We start from the raw sequence: 22,814 nt of genomic DNA, 5'->3' as shown, positions 1-22,814 counted from the left end.
GCACAGATGCGGGACCACTTAGCTTTTGGTAGAGAGTGTGTATTTTATCAATCACGGGAAGTAGCATCTGTCAGGCCAGAATGGTCTGATCGAAACCACAGGGAGTTCACTTTTTTGAACCGTGAGACTCTAGTGTCCTGGGAACAGTATAAACCTGTGTGAGAGTTGTGTTTGGGTTCACTGAATGCACAAGCATTTCCCTTTATTGGTCTTTTCTAGGCCAGCCCTTCCTTCCAGTTTGGTTCCAGTGACAGAAATCTTTTGTTAAATGTCCTGCATAAACATGTTCTCCACAAAAAAAAAAAAAAAGCACACGTTATCTACAGTTTTCTTCCTCTAAATGAAGTGAGAACTTAGAAGCAAAGCAAGCTGAGTATATTTTCTGTATTTTTATGACTTTTTTTTTACTTTTAGAATTTTCTCACTCAGTTTGACTTTTTTTTTTTTTTAGCCTTTTGCCTTTATTGCTTTATTATCCAAAGCCACCTACTTAGTTTTGAAGAAGCAACCTTTTTTTGCTTCTGTTTTATTAGCTTACACAGTGTCAAGTAACATCATTGCAATAGCAAGTACAATGTGCATAAAAGGGTTGGGATCGGATATATCTGTCTCGTGGTAAGCTCTTGACCGTGCTGGGCATGGAGGTGCAGTGTGGGTGTGGGTCTGGGCGTTGCATAGAGGAGATGGAGTGATTCTGGCTGTGGGGTGTTTCTCCTGCTGCCTTTTGGTGTCATGGACCCTTGGGAAGCCTGATAAACTGGGAGTAAGAAGGATTTTCATCTTACAGGAAATCAACTCACAGGCCCGTCAGTAGTGCCTGGACTGTGGACCAAGCAAAGAGCTCCTGGAGTCGCCGCTTAGCCCGCAGGCGTCGCAGGAGCTCTGGCTTTCTTCAGCTCCTCCCCATGGGGTGGTCGCCTCCGGACAGTTTGTTCTGAAGAACAGCAACAAATTCTGGACCACGGTGAGCCCCGGGGCTAGAGGGTGGGCTGTTGCGTTTCTGGTCTGTAGTCCGAGGAGTGTCAGCCGGCAAGCACCTGTGTGCGGCAGAGGTATAGGTCCTGCACCCAGCCCAGCTGCTGTTCACCTTGGCTCTGCAGTGGATGGCTTGGCTTTCCCTTTCAGGATGTCTGGCCGCTTGTGTGTACTGCGGAGAGTGGGCGGGGCGGGCAGGTCACCCGGCGTGCGCTAACCCTAGCTGGGCTCTGTCCTTGTGTGTGGGGCTGAGGGTGTTGGCGCCCACGTGGCTTTACAGCTCCTCCTGAGTGTGAAGTTGGACGACTTCCTAAAATGACCTACAGTAGATGTGGGCACATGTGCCTCCTCATCTAGAAGAATTGGCTATGCGTGTGGTCACACGACAGGCAGAGATGGACCCATGCAGACTCTGAATCCCTCATCCGTGTTCGTGGAGACGTGGGGTCCAACACCGTGTTGTGGGTTTGAGTTCTGTGACTCCCGTTCTCCTACCTTTTCATGAGTATTTTGTCTTGGTTCTAAAAGACTTAAAAAATAAAGCTTATGGTCTCTTTTGAGGTGATGAGATGCTAACCTGCACCCTTGACTAGAAATGGAGCAGTAGAAGCTCCCTGCTTTCAGTCTCTTCAGTTTTCAGGCATGATGGTAATCCATAAAGTGAACACTGAGGTGTGTTACCAGAGTGCAAATTGATGATTTTAAACCTTAAGTCGGGGCACCTGGGGGGCTCAGTCGGTTAAGTGGCTGCCTTTGGCTCAGGTCATGATCTCAGGGTCCTGGGATCGAGCCCCGTGTCAGGCTCCCTGCTCACTGGGGAGTCTGCTTCTCCCTCTCCCTCTGCCTGCTGCTCTCCCTGCTTGTGCTCCCTCTCTCGCTGTCTCTCTTTCTGTCAAATAAAATCTTTAAAAAAAAACCAATACCTTAAGTCAGCACTGGAGAAGGCAGGTCACAGACAGGAAGACACAGTGTCGTGTCTGTGGTTGGGCCGGGCAGCGGCCAAAGTGCCTGAGTTGGCATTTCTGCTGTTGAGACCAGCCAGTGCTGAAGCTGTGCAGACAGGCTGTGGCCTCCGATGTGAGGGGCTGGGCTCTTGTTCTTCCTGGTGGGAGTGAGAAACAGTGTCACTCTTTTGTAGAGCACTTGGACAGTAACTTAAAATACACATTCAGACCTTTTGATCCAGCAAGGCTTGTGCCTAGGAGCTATCGTGAAGAAATGACCTGCTTAGCCGGATGGGCTTTCATGTATCTGCAATGTTTGAACTTTTTATGGTAAGCATGCATTAATTTTCTAAGCAGAAGTTATTGAAAGGAAAATCCCAGACTCTGACTGGTGCATCATCTTGTGGGATCCTTGGTAGTGATGCCTAGAAGTCACCTGTTGCATGTGTATGCACAAATGGGACTTTCTTTGGGTTCCATCTGTTCCCTTGAAGAACCGGCATCACCTTTCTGTTTCAGGGAGCGGCGCTTGTGAGTCTTCTTGGTACTGGCAGAACGCTTCCTGCCAGAGTGGCTGGGGGAGGCCGGTGTGCCCTTCATCACCGTGAGTGGGTCAGAGTTCCTGAAAATGTTGGTTGGCATGGGCCAGCAAGGGTAGGTGGATGCGTTTTGTGTGGCCCTGGCAGTGAGCACAGAGCTTGCCACAGATACCAGATCAGGGTGGGGTTCCAGAGGAGGGACTTGGCTTAGCACACACACGCACTTGTTTTCATACAAGAGGCAAAACCAGCTCTCCATGTGGATTCCTATTTCAGGTTTGTAACATGTTTGCAGCTGCTCGAAAAAACCTCCTTGTATCTTACTTATTGATGAAATTGATGCCATTGGCGGAAAGCAAGGCCAGGGGCACCGTGGAGCCCAGAATGAGCAGGAGAACACACTGAACCCGATGCTTGTGGAGATAGACGGTGAGCGGATGCCAGTGACAGCCGCTGAGACCCGGCCTGTGCTGTCAGCACCGCCAGAACCTCCTCCAGCCTTTTGTTCCTGTAAACTCCCTGGGTGAGAATCCTTGATGGTTCAGTTTTTAGAAGGCTGCTTTCCGGCAGAGTTAGTGGAGAAAGCTGTGTTAGATCAACACTGGCCCCAGGAGTCAGCGATAGGGTGAGGGGCCCATGTACCCTGCCTGTGGCCCACCAGCAGGAGGGGTTAGCAAGGGTGTGGTGGCGGAAGTCCTGTTGGGGAGGTGGACCGGCCAGATGGGGGCTCCCCTGCCCCTCCTCTCCTAGGCCTTAGTGCCCACAGGGTGGTGCGGTTGGAGCCCGTGTTGCTTCCTGTGTTGAATTGCATGAGTGGGCAGGCCTGCCTCATGCCAAAATCTCTCTCCTCTTGGTTAAGACTTTTCCTCAGAGTGATTCCAGCCAAGTGTGTCTGGGAGCTTGTCAGGCCTGCTGAAGCTTCACCGGAAACGTCTGAGTGTTGATGCTACTTTTCAAATTTGGAGAAGCTCTCAGGGGGCCGGTGGCAAGTTTTGATCTTCACTTTGGGGTTGCTGGGAGTTCCCTGGGTTTGGGGATTCACTAGGAGGACACTCAGAACCTCAGGTGTGCTCGTACCCATGACTGTGGCTGATGACAGACCCAGAACAAAATCTGTGCAGGGAAGGCTGTGGTCAGGGAAGTCGGCTGCAGCCTCCCTGAGGACGGGGCGGGAGGTGCTGCTCTCCTTTCGTGGAGCTGTGATGACACATGGGTGCTGCGGTTGCCCGAGATTTTCACTCTGTGCCTAGTTTGTACCACCATCCCCGCAGATGGTGGTACAGGAGACACACAGCGTACACTACTGTCTGCACCAGCCGTCTAGGCATGGACGGCCCCTCCCAAATCTCAGGTCCCAGAGTGCGCTGAGGGCTGCCTTGGAAGCTGACCCTGAGAGGATGAACAGTTAGACCTGCTGTGTTATTTTCTTTCTGCATAGACCAAAACATTTCCAGAATCTTCCATTATACTCAGTGTCCAGCAGTGGCTCTAATTTGATGATGATTCTGTTCTGATATCTCAGAAGACTGATGGGAGGGACCATTCAGGGGTGAGAGTGGGTGGGAGCACCAGCACTTCTTCTCTCGGCCATCCCTGTTCTCAGCAGCCTGACCTGCCCTGGAGTAGGCCTGCTCCTTGTAAGTCCAGCAGGGCTGGCCAGATGGAGACCTCGGGAGGTGGCTGGGGCACTGACACAGCGGAGGGTCTCCTCACTCCCTGGGTGGGTGGTAACAGGTGGCATCAGGCTGTCAGGAACCAGTGGTGAAGCACGGTGGGGGTCCACACCCTGAGACCAGGACATGGAGATCCCTGTTAGCTGAGGAGGGTCTGGTTACTCTCTGACGGCTGTGTCTCAGCCAGAGCAGTGGGGTCTGCCAGTACCAGAGCCACGGGTGTGCTGCTGGGTTCCTGCCTGTGAAGGGTCAGAGTGAGAGGCTCTCAGAGCCAGCCCTGGGCATGAGCGTGTGCCCTGCTAAGCAGCCTCTGCTCTCAGTTTGGAGGAAGCAGAGGGAGAGCCAGCGAAGGGCCACTCAGGGTGGCCAGTGGACCTGGAAGGACAGGCAGCTGTGCAGAAGAGGACCTGCTCTCAGGGCCTGAGGGAGGAGGAGAGCTAGGAACACAGTGCTGTCCTCGTCGACACCAGCCTGAGCTCTCTTCTTGGGCTCACTTGCTTCTCATGTCCAGGGTTCGCCTCTCCACAAGCACTGTGGTGCTGGCTGGCACCAGCTGCCCTGTCGTCCTCGACCCGGCCCTGACGCAGCCTGGCCTGTCTGACCGCCTGATTCATGTCGGTGAGTATGCCAGTCACTTGGTATTCAGGGTTGGGTCTTCACGTCCTTGGGTTAAAAGTCAGGTTAGATCATTACCTTTGTGTTTGGAGGCAGTTTCCTTATCAGGCTCCTGTGGCAATTCATGTTAACACTCAGAGAGAGTGGAGGCTCACGGATGCCCTTGGTTGCTGTCAGTGCCTGTGTCCTGGCGGTCCACTTGTGGGAGTAACACATGTGGTTGGGCCTGCAGACGCGTCTCTTCCATCCATACAGGTGGGAGTGGTACGGCAGACTCCTATTCTTCAGCTCTTGTCTTGGCGCGGTGCGGTAGGAATGGTTAGAAGAGAAGGGCTCACCCTTGTCTCTTCCTCCGACGGTTGGCTCTTTCCATCTGTGTGAGAAAGCGTCCATCCTGTGTGGATACCCCCGCTGCCCAGGGCAGTCCTCGTCTTGTTCGCTGTTGGGTCCCGGCCCTGGGATCGGGTTTGGTGTTGGTCAGAGGCAGCAGTTGGAGGGTGTTTTACTGCATTCAGGAGCTTAGTTTATGTGAGCTTTGGGATCTCTGTGTCCTTGCTGCCTGGTTGAATGATTGAGTGTGAAGCATGGGCACAGCAGGGAGGCTGCCTGGAGCCCCAGGCTGTCCTGCAGAGTTTGCAGTGTGGCTACAGGTGACTCTGCCATGTCTGTGGGTCTCTGTCCGCGCTAGGCACCCCTGACGTCAGAGGCAGGGCCTCCATCTTCAGAGTCCACCTGTGCCCGCTGAAGCTAGACAAGAGCCTCCAGAAGGACATGCTAGCAGGAAAGCTCCTGGTGCTCGCGTGGTGCTTCCCGGGTGAGTGCTGGCCAGGCTGGGGCTCCTAACTATGGGGCGGGGGTAAGGGGTGGTGGGGCGGCTCATGGGATTGGTGCACGCTTTGTGCTTGTGCTGTTTGGTCCTGGCAAGTGTCCATCTTTGTCTGTAGAACTTTGAATCTGTTGAGACAAATCAGAGTCCTTAGAGAGGATGAGCCCCAAAGCTAAGATTTGTGCCCATTTGAATTTCTAGCTCGATTCTCTTCAGACTTGGTAACTTTTTGCTGCAGAGGACCAACTGGTGTCTGAGGACAGACCCACTGAAGTGAGCTGTGCTCTTTTCTCTTTCCTTTGTCATTAAGATCTAAGATCCTGTACTAGGAAACTCATTTCCCTCCCAGGGTGGTTTAAACACTGGGACGCGAGGGCTTTTCGAGGGGGCTTCCCTCCCCGGTTACTCCCTACTCAGCAGCCCGTTGCCAGTCTCATGATGACCGTGAGGCATTGTTGGCCACCGCTCCTGCCTCCCAGGGACGTTGTGCTGCGGAGCCTTGTCTCCTGCCGCCATGCTGCTGTCTCCCCAGTGTCCTGCCCACTGCGGGGCAAGGGCCGAGGGCCGAGGTCAGTCACACGTGGGTGATGATTGAGGCGTTCTCACCCGATCCGGCTGTTGCACAAAGGACCTGGTCTGTTTCTGGCCAAGAATGTGCTTTCTGCTCTCTTCCTGTGTGACGCTCACGTCCACTTGCACACCAAAGTTAAGAAACTGGAGTAGGCCTCCCAGACTCTGTTCTTCCCAGATTAGTATTAGAGGCTGCCCATTGGCTGGGATGACTTGGCGGGATGACTGGAACTCCCCTCACGGGGAACTGCCTCACGGGGTCCTGAGGAGGCCGCCTCGTGGAGCTGCTCTCCTCTCTCTGCTGATCCCATGACCCCGCCATCCCTGAGAGGCCATCGAAGCCTTTTGGAAGTCTGCATCGCAAGGTAGTCCTCACACACGGAAGGGGACGTGGGGGATTCTTGGAGTCAACTCTGGACACCTTCTCCGGAGCCATAGAATCAAGCGGTAACTGCAGCGCTCTGATGGGCCTCGTACTGTCGAGCCCTCCTCTCCATCTGTGCGGCAGGCCCTCGTGTGGCCGATCCAGGCACTTTAAACCTGGTGTTCCTTGGGAACCTGATGGTAAAGTTCTCTTCTACCATCTCTGCTCATTCTTTGCGCCATAATATAGTAATTAAAGTGAAAGAAAAAAGGTCATTTTAAAACTTGGCTAATGAATCATCAAAAAATTACAGAATATGCAAAGAAACAGTAAGTATGGTTCATTCATGGGGAAAAATGGACAGAAACCATCCCCAAGGTAGCACAGACATTCAGCTTACTAGGACAAAGACTTAATGGCAGGTGTCTTAAATGTGCATCCCCAAAGAGCCAAAGGGCACCAGAAGAACTGTTTATCTCAACAAAGAGAATGTTATTAAAGGAACAGAAATTACCAAAAGTGACCAGACACAAGTTCTGGAGCAGAAAAGTACTGTGACGGAAATGAAGTTCACAAGAGGGGCCCGGTGGCAGAGGTGAGCAGAAGAAGAAAAAATCAGCGAACTTGGAGATTGGTCTAATGACATTACCCAGTCTGAGGAGCAGAAAGAGGAGAGTGGAAAATGAGCAGAATCTAGGGCCACATGGGGCACCGCCAGCATCCATGGTGCAGCAGCCCCAGAGGGAGAAGAGAGAGGAAAAGGGGCAGAGAGAAGATATGAAGAGGTGATGGTTCAGAACACCCCAGATTGGATAAAAGACATGAATCTACATTTCCAAGAAGTTCAGTGAGTTTCAGGCAGGGACTAACTCTGAGATCTGCCCAGAGACTCAGTATATTCTCTCTGCTGAAGCCAAAGAAAGGGAGACTCTTGAATCCAGGAAGAGAGAAAGGACGCGGTGTACAAAGGGTCTTCAGTGAGACTACCCACCGATTGCTCATTAGAAACTCCGAGGGCCAGAACGCAGTGGGGTGACGAGTTTGAGGTCCCTGAAAGAAAACGCTGTTAACAAAGTTCTGGATCTGGCAAAACTGCCCTTGAAGAATGAAGGGGAGATGGAGACCTTCGCAGATACTGAAAAGATAAGGTAGTTCATTATGTTTAGGCAGGGAGCTAAAGACCGTCTTCCAGGCTGAAACGAAAGGATGCTAGCCCGGAACTTGAAGCCACAAAGAGATAACGTTGGTGCAGGTAAAATACAAAAGGAATACAGGGAAATTCGAAGGCCAACATCACTGCATTTTTGGTGTGTAACTCCTCTTTTTCTCTACGCAATTTTAAAGACAAATGTATAAAACGGTAATACATTTTCTGTTAACAGGTTTGTAATGCAGAAATTTGTCATCTTTGATGGTGATGCTATAGAGGTGTGGAGGGAAGGAGATACACAGAAGCAGAGCATTTGTATAGTTAACTAAAGCCAGAAATGGAAAAGCAGATCTTACAATTCACACGGAACTGCAAGAGGCCTGAATAGCCAAAACAGTCCCATAAAGGGAGACTAAGTTGGTGGTCTCCCATGTTCCTATTTCAGAACTTGCCAGAAAGGTCAATGAAAAAAACATGACGTAAGGTTAGACGTAGACTAGTAGAATAAAATCCAAGAACTCAGATTGCAGATATAAGCTCGTATATGTTTACCGAGTTGATTTTTGTCAAGGGCGTGAAGACCATTCAGTAGGGGTAAGGACAGTGGCTTCAACAGAAAGTACTGGGACAGTGAGATGTCCACATACAAAAGAACGAAAATGGACCCTTGCATTTCTTGAGTTAGCTCAGAATGGGTAAAAGATCTGAATTTAAGAGCTTGAAATGATGTGGTTACAAGAGACCATGGGAGACCACATCTTAATGACTTAGTCTTGGCAGTGATTCCTTAAATGTGGCACCAGAAGCACAAGCAACAGGTGAAAAAATAAATGAGACTTAGCCAAATTAAAATCTCTCGTCTATCAAAGGACACTGTTCAGTGAATAAAAGGCAGTGTATTGAATGGAAGACAATATTTGAAAATCCTGTGTCTGATAAGTCAGGGTCTAGAATCCAGAATATAGAACCCAATTTAAAAATGGGCAAAAGGGGGCGCCTGGGTAGCTCACTGGGTTAAGCCGCTGCCTTCGGCTCAGGTCATGATCTCGGGGTCCTGGGATCGAGTCCCGCATCGGGTTCTCTGCTCAGCAGGGAGCCTGCTTCCCTCTCTCTCTCTGCCTGCCTCTCTGCCTACTTGTGATCTCTGCCTTTCAAATAAATAAATAAATAAAATCTTTAAAAAAAAATGGGCAAAAGGTTAGAATATACATTTTTCTGGAGAAGATATGCAAATGGCCAAAAAGTATGTGAAAAAATGCTGAGTGTTATTTATTAGGAAAATGCAACTCAAAACCACAACGAACTAGCACTTCACACCCACCAGGATGGCTGTAGAAGTTAGAGGGGTTGGCAGGGACATGGAGACACATGACCCCTAATACGTTGCTGGTGGGCCTGTGAAACAGGCTGTAGACATCTGTTTGTCCTTCAGAAAGTAAAATACAGAGTTACCGTATGACCCGGCAGTTCTAGTCATCGGTGTCTACCCAAGAGAACTGAAAACGTGGCCACGTGAAGACTTGTACAGGAATGTTCACGGCTAAATGTCCATTGATACAAGAATGGGTAACCAAAACGTGTGTATGTATCACGGAATATTACTCAGCCATAAAAAGTGACGTTTGGATACACGATGCAGTATGGGTGAACCTCCAGCTATTATGCCAAGTGAAAGGAGCCAGACGCACGAGGTTGGGTACTGTGTGATTCCGTGTATATGAAATGTCCCTAACAGGCAGGTCCGAGGAGACAAAGTACAAGAATGGTTGGCTAGGGTGGATAGTGGAATTGACCACAACAGGTCCAGGGTATCTTTTTTTTTTTTTAAAGGATTTATTTATTTATTTATTTATTTGAGAGCGAGCGAGAGAGAGAGAGAGAGAGAGAGAGAGATTGAGAGCTTGTGCACACAAACAGAGGGAGAGGGAGAAACAGATTCCCTGCTGAGCAGGGAGCCGGATGGCTTGATCCCAGGACCCTGGGGTCATGACCTGAGCCGAGGGCAGATGTGTAACGACTGAGTCCCCCAGGCGCCCCAGGCACAGGGTATCTTACATAGATGATGGAAGTGTCTGAAACCAGGGCACTGGGCACGTGACTGCATAAATTTACTAGAAGTTTTTGAAGTATGTGCTTAAGGCGGATTTTATGTTAAATAAATTATGCGTCAGTAAGTTGCTTAATGAAAAAACTGGCCTAAGACAGTAGTGAATGAACAGAGCCGTTCCCTAGTTTGTCTGTGGTCTCTGTAGTTGAGCTTTTCCTGGAAGACATAGTCCCAGGTCGGATGCTGACATTTCTGGTGTCTGCGGGGAAGCCGCGCCCATTGCCGTCCACCCCCTAAGTCCTTGTGTCCTGGAGCAGTGCTCTGTCTGGGCCACCGAGAGGGTCTTCGGTCTTGAGCTGGGGGGCCTTTGAGCTCTGGTCTTTGGCTCACTCCGGGGCCTCAGCTTTGCTTTAGCATACAGGAGCTGCGCACAGTTTTCCAAACCAGAATTTGGGACTTGGGGATCCGGCAACAGCTTTCATGCTATGTCTAGAGCCCCATTTGGAATCTCAGAGAGATGAGGGCTCCAGGGCAGCGGGTCCGGCCCTAGTTTGGATGCTGACTGCAGATGGGAGGAGGGGGTTCCCTGGGGTCTTCCTTCCAGAGACAGTTCTCTGAAGGTGGGTGGGTGGAGGTGTGTGTGGTTCCTCCCAGCAACACCTGCCTGGCCTCCCGGCTCCCGCTCAGCAGCTCCGCGAGCTGCAGTCCGTGGGTTCGGGGCTTTGGAGTGCCTTCCTGGGGACGAGCATCAGGGCGCTGTCCTGGGGGCCAGTGGCTGCCCTTTGCGGTCAGCCTCATGGATCTGAGAACCACAGGTGGGTCGCGGTGCTGCGGTGTCTTGAGTTCCTTAGCGAAGTGCGTGCAGCGTGTGTAGACAAGCGTGGAGCGTCCGGTAGCCCAGGACGTCTCCACAGCTTCGGGAGGCTTGTCCCCACCATGCTGGTGAGCTGACCAGTCGTGAAGCTGGGCCCAGTGTGAGTTTATGCCTTTTCTGTGGACTGATAACTGCTTATAAGCTAGGGTGTAGGAGGCATTGGTCTCCATGCTTCTGGGTCACTTAGCAAGCCAGAGAAGAGAGCTAATCACATGGGCTGAGAACAGGCCTCCTGAAGCTGTGTGCTACGTGCAGAGTATGGGAGGTGGGACACCATCTTCACCCTGGGGGAGGTGGGGTTTCTGCGGAGTGGAGGGCCGCACAGTGTCTGGTGGGGACTGGGAGTGTGTAGCGGACGGGCTGTGGGTCTGCACTGGCTGAGCAGAGGCTCTGACCGGCTCCCAGCACTCCCATCAGTGGAGGCTGGGGATTTGGCACCACATCCCGGCTGTCCCTTTTTCCTCTGCCTCTCACTGGCCTGGGAATCCAACATGTAGGCCTCGAGAAGAAGACGCAGGTGTGCAGCCCAGTGAGAGGGTGACCGTGGCCTCTCCTGAGGCCAGACTTGGCACTGGGCTGATTCCTGAATCCTGTGGACCCCGTGCTGGAGGTCAGTGTGGGTGTTTACCTTCCCCGGGTGACTGCGTGTGGCCTCTGGTCATGAGGGCACAGTACGTTCACAGCGGCCGCCCTTTTACTTTTCAAGGAATGTAGTGGTTTAGAATTGGGTTCAAAAGATTGTTCAGGGATGTGTAGCAGTAAGGGACAGAGTGTTGACTCCCAGTGGGATCTGGATGGCGGACACCCGACACCCCAGAGATTTGATGTTAAACTTGGCTCACTCCTAAGCTTTGGACCCAAAAGGTTGGCTCTACGAGAACTTAGGACTGATAGGGTGGAGGTGGTTTCCATGCTGATCTTTGGGGTGACTCTACCCAGACCCACCAAATCCTGGGTGGAGACCAGGGGTCTGTCTCCTCTCCTCCCATGCCCTTGTGGCCAGTGATCATAGTAGGGCAAATTGGTCTGGGATGCTTCAGAGGTGGGACCTGGAAGGGGCAGGAGCTCTGCATGGGGAGTGGAGGCTGGGACCACAGGCACTGTCTGCCTGTGTCTTCTAGGTGTCCATCATCCCCTGGGGCAGAGGGCTCAGCTGTGCCCAGTGTTTGCCCAGGGAGCAGTATCTGTTCACACGGGAGCAGCCCTTTGACCTCATGTGCATGATGCTGGGGGCAGGGTGGCTGAGCAGCTGTGTTTTGGGTGGGTCACCCAGGAGCCCAGGATGACTTGAGGAAAGTCACCCAGAGGGCCTCCTCCAGGTAAAGGGTAGCCGCCCTTGTTGGGGGCTCTGCATGGCTGAGTCCCTCCAGGCTCACCCCCACCTCCTTGCTTCCAGATTGTGCGTTTGGGATGAGCGAAGAGCTGGCACAGGTGTCCTGGGACCTCTCCGGATGAGAGGCTGGTAGGGAAGCCGTATGGTGAGGCCACTGGCCGGCTCGTTGCTGAGCAGGTGGGGCACCTGTGAGCTCCGCCGGCGGGCGGGACCTGGACCTGCTGACCCGGTGCTGAGAGCAGCTGGAGCGGGTGAGTGGGGCCGGTCCTGGCCTGGGGCTCTCCCGTCCTCCTGGGATGTTGGGCTTGGGGTTTGCCGTGGCAGTACCCGCTGTTCTGGGAGCAGCTCTGTGATGGGCAACTGTGATTTCTAGGTGGGCAGGCGCTGCTGGAGGAGGTGGTGCTGGGCGAGGCGGACATGGAGCTGCTGGGTCCCGGCCCTCTGTGGAGAACCGGCCTCTGTGAGCAGTCTGTGGAAGGCACCAAGGCACCGGCAGCCTGCAGGAGGACGCCTCCCTTCCCCAGCGGCTGAAGGGCTGGAGCTGGGGGCGTGAGGAGGGCAGTGCAGAGTGCTGCCTCCAGGAGAGCACAGCCTAGTGACCTTGGCTGTGAAAGCAGCTGCCCAAATCTCTGGAAAACAAATTAAAACATGGTAACAGCAAATGGGTGTTGTAGATGCTGGTCCCCAGTGAGCGGGGCAAGCGGGGCAAGCGGTGCGGCTGTAAGTCCCCTGTCCCCCGGGGAGCCAAGGGTGTGTGTGTTCCTGGTGGGGTTTTGAGTTTGGACCTTCAGGACCTCCCACAAAGGGAGGGGGTAGTGGGCGGGTTTGGTGGGAACTGCTGCCTCACAGGCAAGTGTGAGTGCTGGTCTCTTTAACTGCCCCAAGGAGAGGAGGCTTTGGCTGAGTTCAGAAATTCTGAAGGTTTAGTGAAGTGGCAGAAGAAAGAAAAGGGAGATCGAAGTCAGTGCCCAAGAGAAAGTGTTAGGTTTTTGGAACAGCTGTTTGGGTTGGTGGAAGGCCTGTCAGTGGTTCTGGAGGAAACTCCACACTTAGCCCAAGTGTGTGGTTGGGGGAAGGGTAATGGAGCCATGGGGTCCCAAACCACTTGCACACCCAGCACCTGGGTGCTGCTCTGAGCACGAGGGAGGTGCCTTCTTAGGCAAAGCAGCCCGTTCCCAGGGTAGGTGACTTTACCGACAAGGGTGTGTCTGGATTTAATTCCCTTCTTCAGCAAGCCGTGTTCTCTGCTACCCGCTTTTGTCAGAATCACAGAGGAGGCTCTGGACTGAGCTGGGACCCCCTGGGTTGTATGTGGAGAGCCCTGTTGTTGCTGCCCCTGGTAACCTCTTCCTGGTGTTGGGTAGCTGCCCCACAAAAGAAAGCAGGTCCTGGGTTGGGAGATCTTGCCCTCTGCTGCCGTGGATCGTCTGGTTGATCTCGGAGCGTGGCCAGGGCCCAGCCCGGGCAGCGGGGGTCAGGACTGGCCTGGGGCTCGGACAAGGTCCTGCTTGTTCTTCATGCAGCCTGCCTCCCGGAGGCAGTAGAGGGCTGTCAGCCCTCGGGCGGGCGGTATGTGTATGTCCGGGACCCCGGGTGTGCAGGGCCTCCTGGAGAGGGGGTGTCCCTATTTGCTGCCGCATAGCACCTCTGCTCTCTGCTTGGCCAAGACCAGACGCTGGCATTTGTTTAAAAATTCCCAAATCATTTGTTAGGTTGGACTAAAAATTAGCATTTCCAGCTTGGGACAAGCACTTCTAAGTTTTGTTGTTTGTAAAACATGCCACTATTGAATTTCTTACATCCCCAGAGCCCATTCTGTAATGAAGTGTCCAGTAACTCTGCCTTCCTTAGCTGAGCTGCTGGGGGACCTGCCGGGGTCCTGTCTGGGGGCTCCCTCTGATGGAGGGGAGGGTGCTCTGTGCTGTCCAGAGCCTGGGGACCTGTTCATTTTGAGGCTTGGTACAGCCCCTCTCTGGGGTTGAGGGCCTGCTCTCAGCCCACCTGGGGGCTTCCCCATCCCCAACCCCTGCTGTCTCCTGCCTTGGATGCCCTCGTGCTCACCTCTCCTGAGTCTCCTTAGCACTTCCCTTCACCCATTTGGGCCACCAGGGCTCACGTGATGCAGGCCCAGGGATGGACACCTGGCCTGGAATCTTCCATGATGAGGGAGCCTTAGGCTTTCCTCTGGAGAGCCCGGTGGGAGGAACTGCCTGGCGTGGGGCCCAGGGCCTGTTCTCTGGGCCCCTTGTTTCACGTGTAATCCAAAGGATTGGGGTTTTGTCCTCACTCTTGGCCTTCTCCTCACAGGCCTTATCTCTGGGCTCCAGGTCTGGAGCTTCCTGGGACCCTGCCTGGGCAGGGAAGATTTGCCGGAGTGCACCTTGGGCCTTTCCAGGCCTGGGCCTGGGGTGGGGGATGAGGAGCAGGATCTTCACTTCCTAAAGCCTAGAAATCCAGGGCGCCTGTCCCTGAGACATGGCCCAAATAAGCAGCACAGAGGAGCCCCCAGTGGCTTCAGCTGGAGGAGACCAGAGCAGAAGTTCTGCTCCTTGAGCAGCCAACCCACCCCCGCCCCCCAGAACTCACTCCTGAGCACTGGGGTCACCTGGAAAAGAGAAGAGGCTGTGCTTGGGCCTTAGGAAGAGGTGAGATTTTAATCAGATCTTTTGTAAATAGCTCTGTGGAAGGAAGCCGTAGCAGGAAGGCTGGGGGCTGGGGAGCACTACCCTGGAGCGGGGGGGCATGCAGCTGCCCTTAACGGGATTTGATTTTAAGTGGACTTACAGATGATGCCCAGTAAAAGTCCCTTTGAATTGGTGCTCGTGGTGTAGAGGGTGCAGGGAAAGTCCCTCGGCATTTCTGAGGCCTGTTTTCTCAGCGGGGACCTTGCCTTTACTGTGCCAAGCGGGCCGAGGGCACGCCCAGGGCCACAGCAGAACAGGTTTCCCTTCCCTAGAAATGTGTGAGTGGGGAATGGGTCAGGGCAGGTTGGCCTGGGCACCGAAAGCAAACTCACACATTTATTTGAAAACTTCTTGGACTTGCTGTCAGACCAGAGCCTCTCCAGTCCCTTAGGTCATAGAAAGCAGCAATTGGAGCAGCTGAGCCTGGTGCCCTCTCAGTTGGGGGCCATGCTACCCAGGTCAGGACGCTAGCCAGGGGCACAGATCTAGGGCTGTGCATGCCTCTGTGTGCGTTTTTGATAGGCTGTGGGGATGTGTCCCTGCCAAGGGCAGACCCCGTGTGCCTACTCCCCCACCCACAGTCTGAGGTGGTCGTGCCACATTCGGTGTTCGGAGCCGAGGATGGTGGGCCCAGCTGTCCCACAGGAACTAAGACGAGCAGGGTCTTAGGGTCTGGGGAGGAGGCCCCGGTGCCAACGATGCGCCCTGGAGGAGGATGGGATTGAAAGGAAGGTGGTGGTGTTCAGGACAGACTCCCCTACCCACATTCTTGGCTGGATAGCAGAGTATCCCATGGGCCAGAGCATGGTGTGCCCATTCCCAGACCGGAACCCTGAGACCCTGGGGGTTTTGCAGAGAAACTCTCTCTGGCGTAGGTCCCCCTCACCCCGCACCCACTCGGGAATCTTCTGGCAGATGAGAGCACCAGTCCTGTGGACAGAAGTTTCCAAGAGGCCTAGGCCACTCCCACCTCCTCAGGTCCGTTGTCCCTGATCCGAGGACTGGAAGGGAGAGGGACATAAGGCCACTGGGCTGTGCTTGTGCTGGAGCACCCCAAGAACCTGGCCCAGAGCCACATGGGGTGGGCAGAGTGTCCGAGGGGTCGGAACTGTCCAGATGGGCACTGCCTTGGCCCCAGGGCCAGCTGGCCTAGTCCTCCTTGGGCCTCTCCACGGTAAGAAATGTGTCTGCAATCGCTGGCCGGTGCTCCGGGTCACCAAGTGGCTGCTTCTCTCGGTTCTGCTCGGCCCTGGTTCGTGTCCAGGAGGGGGAGCGCAGACAGCCGGCCCTGGGCAGCGGGTGCAGGCCTGATGGGAACATGGGGTCAGGTCGCTCCTGCAGCAACGGGGCTGGGCTTGTATGCGCCTGGCCACATGCAGGGATCCCCTGAGTGCTCAAAAAACACAGATGCCAGGCGTGGACTTGTGGGTCTGGGTGCAGCCTGGGCAAAGGCTTTTTTGATGCTCAAGGAGGGTCCCTGTGTAGCCGAGACCCCACCCTGGGTGTGAGCCCGGCCCTAGCAGCTAGCTGCCCCATCGCCTTCCCAGGGTGCAGGCTCTCTAGGGGTGGGGTCTGAGCACCCCCTTTCCACCCCACCCCGAACAGAGTGTGAGAAGGGAGAGAAGGTCGCTGGCTCCCCACACCCACTGGTGGTCTTGCCATTTCCGGGGCCCTCGAGGTCTGGGACGAAGGGCAACATTTCCTTGCGAACCGAAGGGGAAACTAAGGCCTGAGCTGTGGGGCCAGAAATGATGAAGGCCACCCCACTTCGCTTTGTCTAACTTGTGATTAAATTCACATGTAGTAAATTTTGCTTTTGATGGGACTATGACTTGGGCCTTTTGGCATTTGGAAAGGAAAATTGAGGAAGGCAGGAGGAAAATTCCTTCCAGTTTGGCAAATAGACATGTAAAATGCAAAAATATTGAATGAGATGGTACAGTGGCAAGCACCAATTCTGACACAGGTGTGAAAATTACTTCCAAAAAGAGGGGTTGTGGAGAGCCGTGTTCCATGGGCTTGGGCCCCAGGACTGCCCCACATTGCTCACCACGCCCCAACTCCAGCCCACCTGCTGGCGACTCCCCAGCCAGGCTTTCGTCGTCTGAGTCAGCAAAGACCTCGGCCAGCTCCTGGTCGGACATGTCAGTCAACTCGGTGAGGTCGAGGAGGTCAAAGTGCACCTCTAGGGAGGAGACGCTGCTCAGGGGCTCTGCAGGGCAGGGGAAGGGGGTGCTTGTCACAGGCACAGTCCGGCCGGGGACCAGCGCCCTCCCCCCACCGCCGACGGAGCATGGGGAAGAACTAGAGCTCTGGGTGAAGCCCCACAGGGTCGGGCTAAGATGGGGCAGACCCAGACACCGGTCTGCTCTCCACACTCTAGACTAAATGCCTTCTGGGGGCCCCCATTTTGCAGATAGTGTAGCCAAGGCCCACAGGGCCCGAGCTGTAAGAGCTCAGCCACAGCAGCCCCCTCCCCACCCACACAGCTGGGGGCGTGTCTGCTTAGGATGTGGACCCTGACGCCCATTTCCCAGGGGGCTCATGGTCCCTGTGGAGCACACGCTGGGCAGGTCGCTGTACTTACGCCTCCTCTCTGTGACCTGCAGGAGCCCTGGGGCTGGTATTGGGATGCCCACCTCCTCCTCAGCTGTGGGCGAGTGGCAGCTGTCCCCTTTCCCATGGGACAGGGTGCCCGGGGCTGCCTGTGGTGCCTCCACGTCCTTAATTATTTCTGCAACAAAGACAGACTGTGTTACCTGGGAGGACAGAGGCTGGAGGGAAAGACGTGAGTCCTTGGCTCTCCGAATCCTCCTTGGAGGCTCTGGGCAGTGACCAGGGTTGCCTGGGGTAGTCTGGGGCTGGGATCCCAGACAAGGGCCACTGGGTGGAATGAGCAAGAGGGTGTCCAACACTGTCATCTGTCTCTACTTTTAGTGGTCACTTTGGCATTTCCTTGCCTTTTGGGTCTCTTTGATCCAGAATGGACCCTGCTTGCCTCTCTGTCCTCTGTGGATGGACTTCTTGTAAAAACCCATGTTCTGTTTGAATGCGCAATGACTTATTTTCATAGTAAAAGAGACTGGAGAATATTCCTCTAGGTTCTTTCTTTCTTTCTTTCTTTCTTTCTTTCTTTCTTTCTTTCAGACTTTATTTATTTATTTGACAGAGTGGGATCACAAGTAGGCAGAGAGGCAGGCAGAGAGAGAGGAGGAAGCCGGCTCCCCACTGAGTGGAGAGCCCGATGTGGGCTTGATCCCAGTACCTCAAGATCATGACCCAAGCTGAAGGCAGAGGCTTAACCCACTGAGCCACCCAGGTGCCCCTGCTCTAGGTATTTTCTATGTAATTTTTTGGGAAATATTTAATTGCTCGTTTTTTAAATATTGAACGATTTTTTAAAATTATTTTAGTTGACAGGAATAGGCCCTGTAGGCAATCTGCTTGGAAGAGACTGGCACTCAGAGATGGACCCCTGCCCCCTAGAAGCGCCAGCCCCACCCTTCTGTCAGTTGGGCCAACCCCTTGACCTCTTAGCTCACATCCCTCCATCCTTATTTCCTACCAGTTCCTCCAGAATGTTCCAGAGCCCAACCCAATCTCCCCCTCCTGCTGCCTCACCTTATCACTCCCTGAACTCAGCCAGAAAACCTGTCAGGCATGTCCCCCGAGGCAGCTGGATCCTGTGGCTCCCCCATGACCCCGTTGTGGCCCCATAAAGAGTGAACCAGTGCTCTGTGATGCACCAGGGTCCATGGCAGTCTTGTCTACGTGAGCCCAACTGGGCCCCCAGTGCCGACAGCTGCTGGCCAGGGTTGGGCCTTCCGAAAGCTCAGCAGTGCAGTCAGCAGCCAGGATGCCCAGGTCCTTTGTTGAGAGGGTCTCCAGCTCAGTAGGAAGATAAGCCATTGTTCACAGCCACAGAGGTGGCTGGGCATCGGCTGGCCTCTTGTAGGAGGGCACCACCCTCTGGGGGAAGATGGGGCTGGGGACCCGCCCATGCTATCCACGTCACAGGGGTTTGGGGCTGGCCAGGCTGGACGCGGCTCGGGATCTGGTTTCCACCTCTCTGATGCATTTGGAACGTGACTTCTCAGTATCATGGGAGGGTAGAGTTACACCCACCAGTGTCCCGGCCTGCCCAGCCCAGCAAGGACACCTTGACATCCAGAGGGCACGAGAGAGGTCAGACTGTGCTCTGAGCTGGGGTAAGCAGGGGCCACTGCCTTGAACCTCTGACCAGCCATTTCTGTCGAGAGTCCTTGAGGAGTCTTTACTCTGTGGGAACCTGCTTTGTTTTCTTGAGTGGGGGAATATAGCACCTGGGCCCTCTGAGCGTGTATGATGGGCTCACATCACGCTGGCCTGTGCTGTCCTGATTCTGAGATGCTTCCAAGCCCATGGGCCGTGGTGACAGGTGAGGCAGGGGGAAAGGGCAGGGGATAAACATCCACAGAAGTCATCAGGACTCTGCTGTTCTGCGTGTGCTGGGAGAAGCTGCTGAAGGGTTCTGAGCTGAGTAGGACATCTACCTCCGTTTTTGTGAGCTGCAGGCTCGGTGGGAAGGATGATGTCTGTAGGTGCTGAGACAGGGTGAGGAGCAAGCACCACCGTGGATGGTGGGCTTCAGGGTCTCCGGGGGCCTCACCTGCCGTACTAACTGTAAGAAGCACATTTTGACAAATGTCAACATCCCTGAACCAGCCAAGCATCTACGGTCAGTGGCATCATGGGTGGTGGAGAAACCAAATGTGGCCCGTCCACACAAGGGGTGTTACTCAGCCGTAAAAAAGGAAGGAAGGCACAGACACAGGCTACAACATGGCTGAATCTTGGAAGCTCATGGTAAGTGCAAGAAGCCCGTCACAAAAGGCCGTGTGTTACCATAACATGAGATGTCCGGGACAGCAAACGCACAGAGTAGAGGAGTCGATCAGAAAAGATACAGACAGTAGATAGAGGCAGTCTCTAGGAGCTGGGCTGTGTGTGGGATGGGGGTGATGACTCGGCTACTGGGCTGCTTTTCCGGTTGATGAAAGTACCCTCACAGGTGATGGTGGTGGTAGCTGCACAGTTTTGGAAATATACTAAAGGTGCTGAACTGTATGCTGTAAAAGAGTGAATTTTAGGACAAAAGAAATCCTCAGTGGGAACAAAGGTTGATTTTGGATGAAATTGAAGGGCAAATCCAGGAGGACCTGAGACATCAACTCACTTTTCTTGTGCACCTACTGTGTGCCAGGCACCAGGCTCAGAGGCTGGGAATGGGTAAACAAAATGTGACCTCTAGGATCTAGGCTTGGTCCTGACACAGTAGGTGCACCATAAATGTTGGTCGAATGAACAAGGCCAAGACCCCGCCCCATTGTCTCTAAGTGGCTGTGCTAGGAATCACCTGTCCATAGATGAGACCCACAGCTCTTCCTGGGGGTATGAAGCAGGAGTGGTCATGGAGGCAGGCAAGGGTGGGGGCACCTGGGGCCAGGGTGTGGGGGAGCAACACCGAGATTCTCTGCTCAGTACAACCCCCATAAAGCCCCTGCAGGGACCACTGCTGCCCTGACCTGTGCAGGCCGCGAAGCAGCACCCCACGGGGACTGCAGCTGGGTTACCATGTTCTGCCCCGGCACCGATGGCTCATGTGAGTGGGTATGACAGGGTTACCTTGCACCAGGCCGCTGACCTATTTTCCAGCATATTTGTGTGAGAACTTGGCCCAAATCTTAAGTTCCCTGCTGTGTGCCCTGGGCCTTGCCCTAAGCATTGAGGAGGTTCTCTGCATGAACAGATGAACACGTTAATGAAGTGAATAAATGATTAGCATATACAACAAAATGGCAGTGGGGAGGCAGAGAGGGTCACAGACACGGGTATCTGTCCCCCATTTCCCTTGCCCCTCATCCATGGACGTCCAGGATGCTGGGTGGGCCTTGCCAAGGTGCAGCCTCCTGAGTGGGGGGCCATGGCCTTGCTTTCCTTGTGGCTGTCCGGACAGACATGGAGTTGGGTGGGTCTACAACCTTGGTTTACCACAGGCCCCAGATGGGGTCCTTCAAGAAGCACAGTGCCTCCCTTCTCATCTGCATATCTGCACACATTGATATTAAGAAATTATTGGTACTTCGTTTAGGTGCAGAAATGGGATTTTCATTATGTTCTATGAAAACCTTATCTTTTGGAGATATTTCAGAAATACTTAGAGATGAGATAATACGTTGAGCCTGGCTACAAACCACTACTGAAGGGAGGCGGGGGGTGGTCTGGTTGAGCAGGCTGGCAGGTGGCACATGGAGCTTTGCCACATTGTTCTACTTTGTGTGTTCTCCATACTCCAAAACAAAGTTGTCACAAGTCAGTGACCTGAGAGAATGCCAGTCACAGCCGTCCATCCAAGATCTTGTGAGCTCCCTTGGCATGGGGATTGCCAGGCCACTGTTTAGGCAGGAAATGGCTGCACAGAGTATGAGGCCTCTCGGTGTGCCCTGCCTCCCCCACACCCAGGCTCCCACCCCACCCCCACACCTGGACTGAGTAGGCCCCTGTGAATACAGATCTGTGCGTGGAACGAGAGAGAGAAACTGGAGGATCACGAAGCCCCTCTTCCCTAACCCCCTTCCCTAACCCTCTTCCCTAACTCCCTTCCCTAACCCTTCCCCCCCTTATCTCACTCAGGGCTCCCACAGCGCTGCGGGGAAAGTGAGTCTGTCCCCACTGACAGAAGTGGATATGGAAACTGAGGGCCGGGCTGATTTGCTCAGCTCTGTGCTCCCCAGCCTTTGCCCTCCAAACCTTTCCCATCACATCCCCGCATACCTGCCACTGGGAAGTCCTGGGGTCCTGGGACTGTCAATGGCAAGAAAAAGCTGGATCCCTTAAACAAGTGACAAAGAGAACCCACACCCACCAGCTCGGATGTGTCTGGTGGTGTTTGCCGGGTGGGTGACAAGGGCCCTCAGCTGTCTGGACTGCACCTGCCCAGCTCAGACTGCAGACAGCGGTGGGTGGGCCCACTGCTTGAGGACACCCCCCCCCCTGGGGGCCATCCCTTTGGGCTCCAGATGAGGTCGCCAATGTGGCTGGGGTCCCTCCGCAGGTCCCTGTGTGGTCAAGAGAGGCTCTCCGGGATGGGACCTCCAGGAAGCCCATGATGCATCTGGGGCCTAGCCAGGGGGGTGGACGTGCTGATGGCGCCGGAACACGCTTCCGGGAAAGGACTCTTGAGGTGGGGGTTCTTAGAGTTTTCCTGCCGTTACCAGCTGCTGCCCTGCCAGAGCCAGACTCCAAAGAGGGAGACCTAGGTAGAATCCCAGGCGTCAGAGTCACCGAGAGCCAACAGGGGACTCGAGAAGGCCCCTCTCCGTGCACACCTGCGCTCCCAGCTGTGGGCGCCCCTGGGCCTTGCCCAGGCCGACAACCCCCTGCAAGCGTGGGGCAGGCTACCCCGCAGGCCGTGCCGGGTGCAACTCCCCCCTTTCGCCAGGCCCGGTCCCGGCGCGGTGCCCTGCGTGGTCCCGGCGGCGGCGGCGGCGGCGTCCCTGCCCTAGCCCTAGGCGGAGAACTGCTGGGGCGAACAAAGCAGAGGAGCGGCGCCGGAGGGCAGCGTCCACCCGCAGGCCTCGCGGAGCTGGACCCCAAACTACTGCCCAGACCCCCCACGCGGAACCCCGGCACTGCTGGTTTGGGGTTCAGCACGAAACTCCGGACCGACCGCCCAGGAGCGCGCCTGGCGGCTGTCGGGACTGAGCGCAGAGGACAAGGGGGCGGGACGCGATGTGTGCGCCCCCCGCCTAAAGCGGGGGCCGTTCCCGGGAGGCACCCCCGGCCCGGCTCCCCCCGCGGCACGCCAGGCTTCCTCCGGCTCCGGCCAGGCTCAGTTCGGAGCTAGCGGGCATCTTGTGCGGCCCCCGGGAGCGGCCGGTGAGTGGGCCGGGGGCGAGCGGCGGGGGGAAGGGGCTGCGGCTGGCTGCGGGGAAGGCGCAGCTCGGGGACTCCTGGGGACTTGGGGCCGCACTCACCTCCCGGGCCGGCGCCCTCCGGGGGCTCCATGCGGCCGGCGGGGTCTGGGAGGGGCGCGGGCGGCGGCGGCGTCACCCAGCCCGGGCGCCCCTGCAGCTGCGGCGGCGACTCGGCCCCAGCTCCAGGCGCAGCGCATCGGGGCAGCAGCCGAAGGGCCGCGACGGCAGGGAGGAGCCCGCGGGGCGGGGCGCGCAGCTGCTCCGG

The 22,814-nt window shown here is 55.0% G+C and overlaps 1 protein-coding gene and 1 long non-coding RNA gene across 5 annotated transcripts in view; one reads left to right on the top strand and one right to left on the bottom strand.

Moving 5' to 3' along the window:
- The window catches only part of LOC125089122 (uncharacterized), a 25,676-nt gene extending 7,990 nt beyond the window's left edge, over positions 1 to 17,686 (top strand). For 3 of the 4 annotated variants that reach the window (XR_007123862.1, XR_007123863.1, XR_007123860.1), the window contains 6 exons: positions 788 to 964; positions 2,114 to 2,249; positions 2,439 to 2,573; positions 2,735 to 4,749; positions 5,435 to 5,560; positions 5,774 to 6,806. This is a non-coding gene — a long non-coding RNA (uncharacterized LOC125089122). Of the gene's footprint in view, positions 1 to 787; positions 965 to 2,113; positions 2,250 to 2,438; positions 2,574 to 2,734; positions 4,750 to 5,434; positions 5,561 to 5,773; positions 6,807 to 11,973; positions 12,162 to 12,283 lie in introns of those variants that run through there. The other variant, XR_007123861.1, reaches the window with a different exon arrangement.
- DBNDD1 (dysbindin domain containing 1) lies at positions 15,744 to 22,814 on the bottom strand. Its single transcript, XM_047711021.1, has 4 exons — positions 22,610 to 22,814; positions 17,182 to 17,328; positions 16,666 to 16,806; positions 15,744 to 15,901 (listed from the first exon to the last, which is right to left on the bottom strand). The coding sequence occupies exons 1-4, from the start codon at positions 22,638 to 22,640 to the stop codon at positions 15,744 to 15,746; spliced, it is 477 nt and encodes a 158-aa protein (XP_047566977.1). The 5' UTR covers positions 22,641 to 22,814.

Source organism: Lutra lutra, chromosome 17 (assembly GCF_902655055.1).
Source record: "Lutra lutra chromosome 17, mLutLut1.2, whole genome shotgun sequence".
In the NCBI taxonomy this organism is placed as follows: domain Eukaryota; kingdom Metazoa; phylum Chordata; class Mammalia; order Carnivora; family Mustelidae; genus Lutra; species Lutra lutra.
This window is presented reverse-complemented; position numbering and strand designations above follow the sequence as displayed.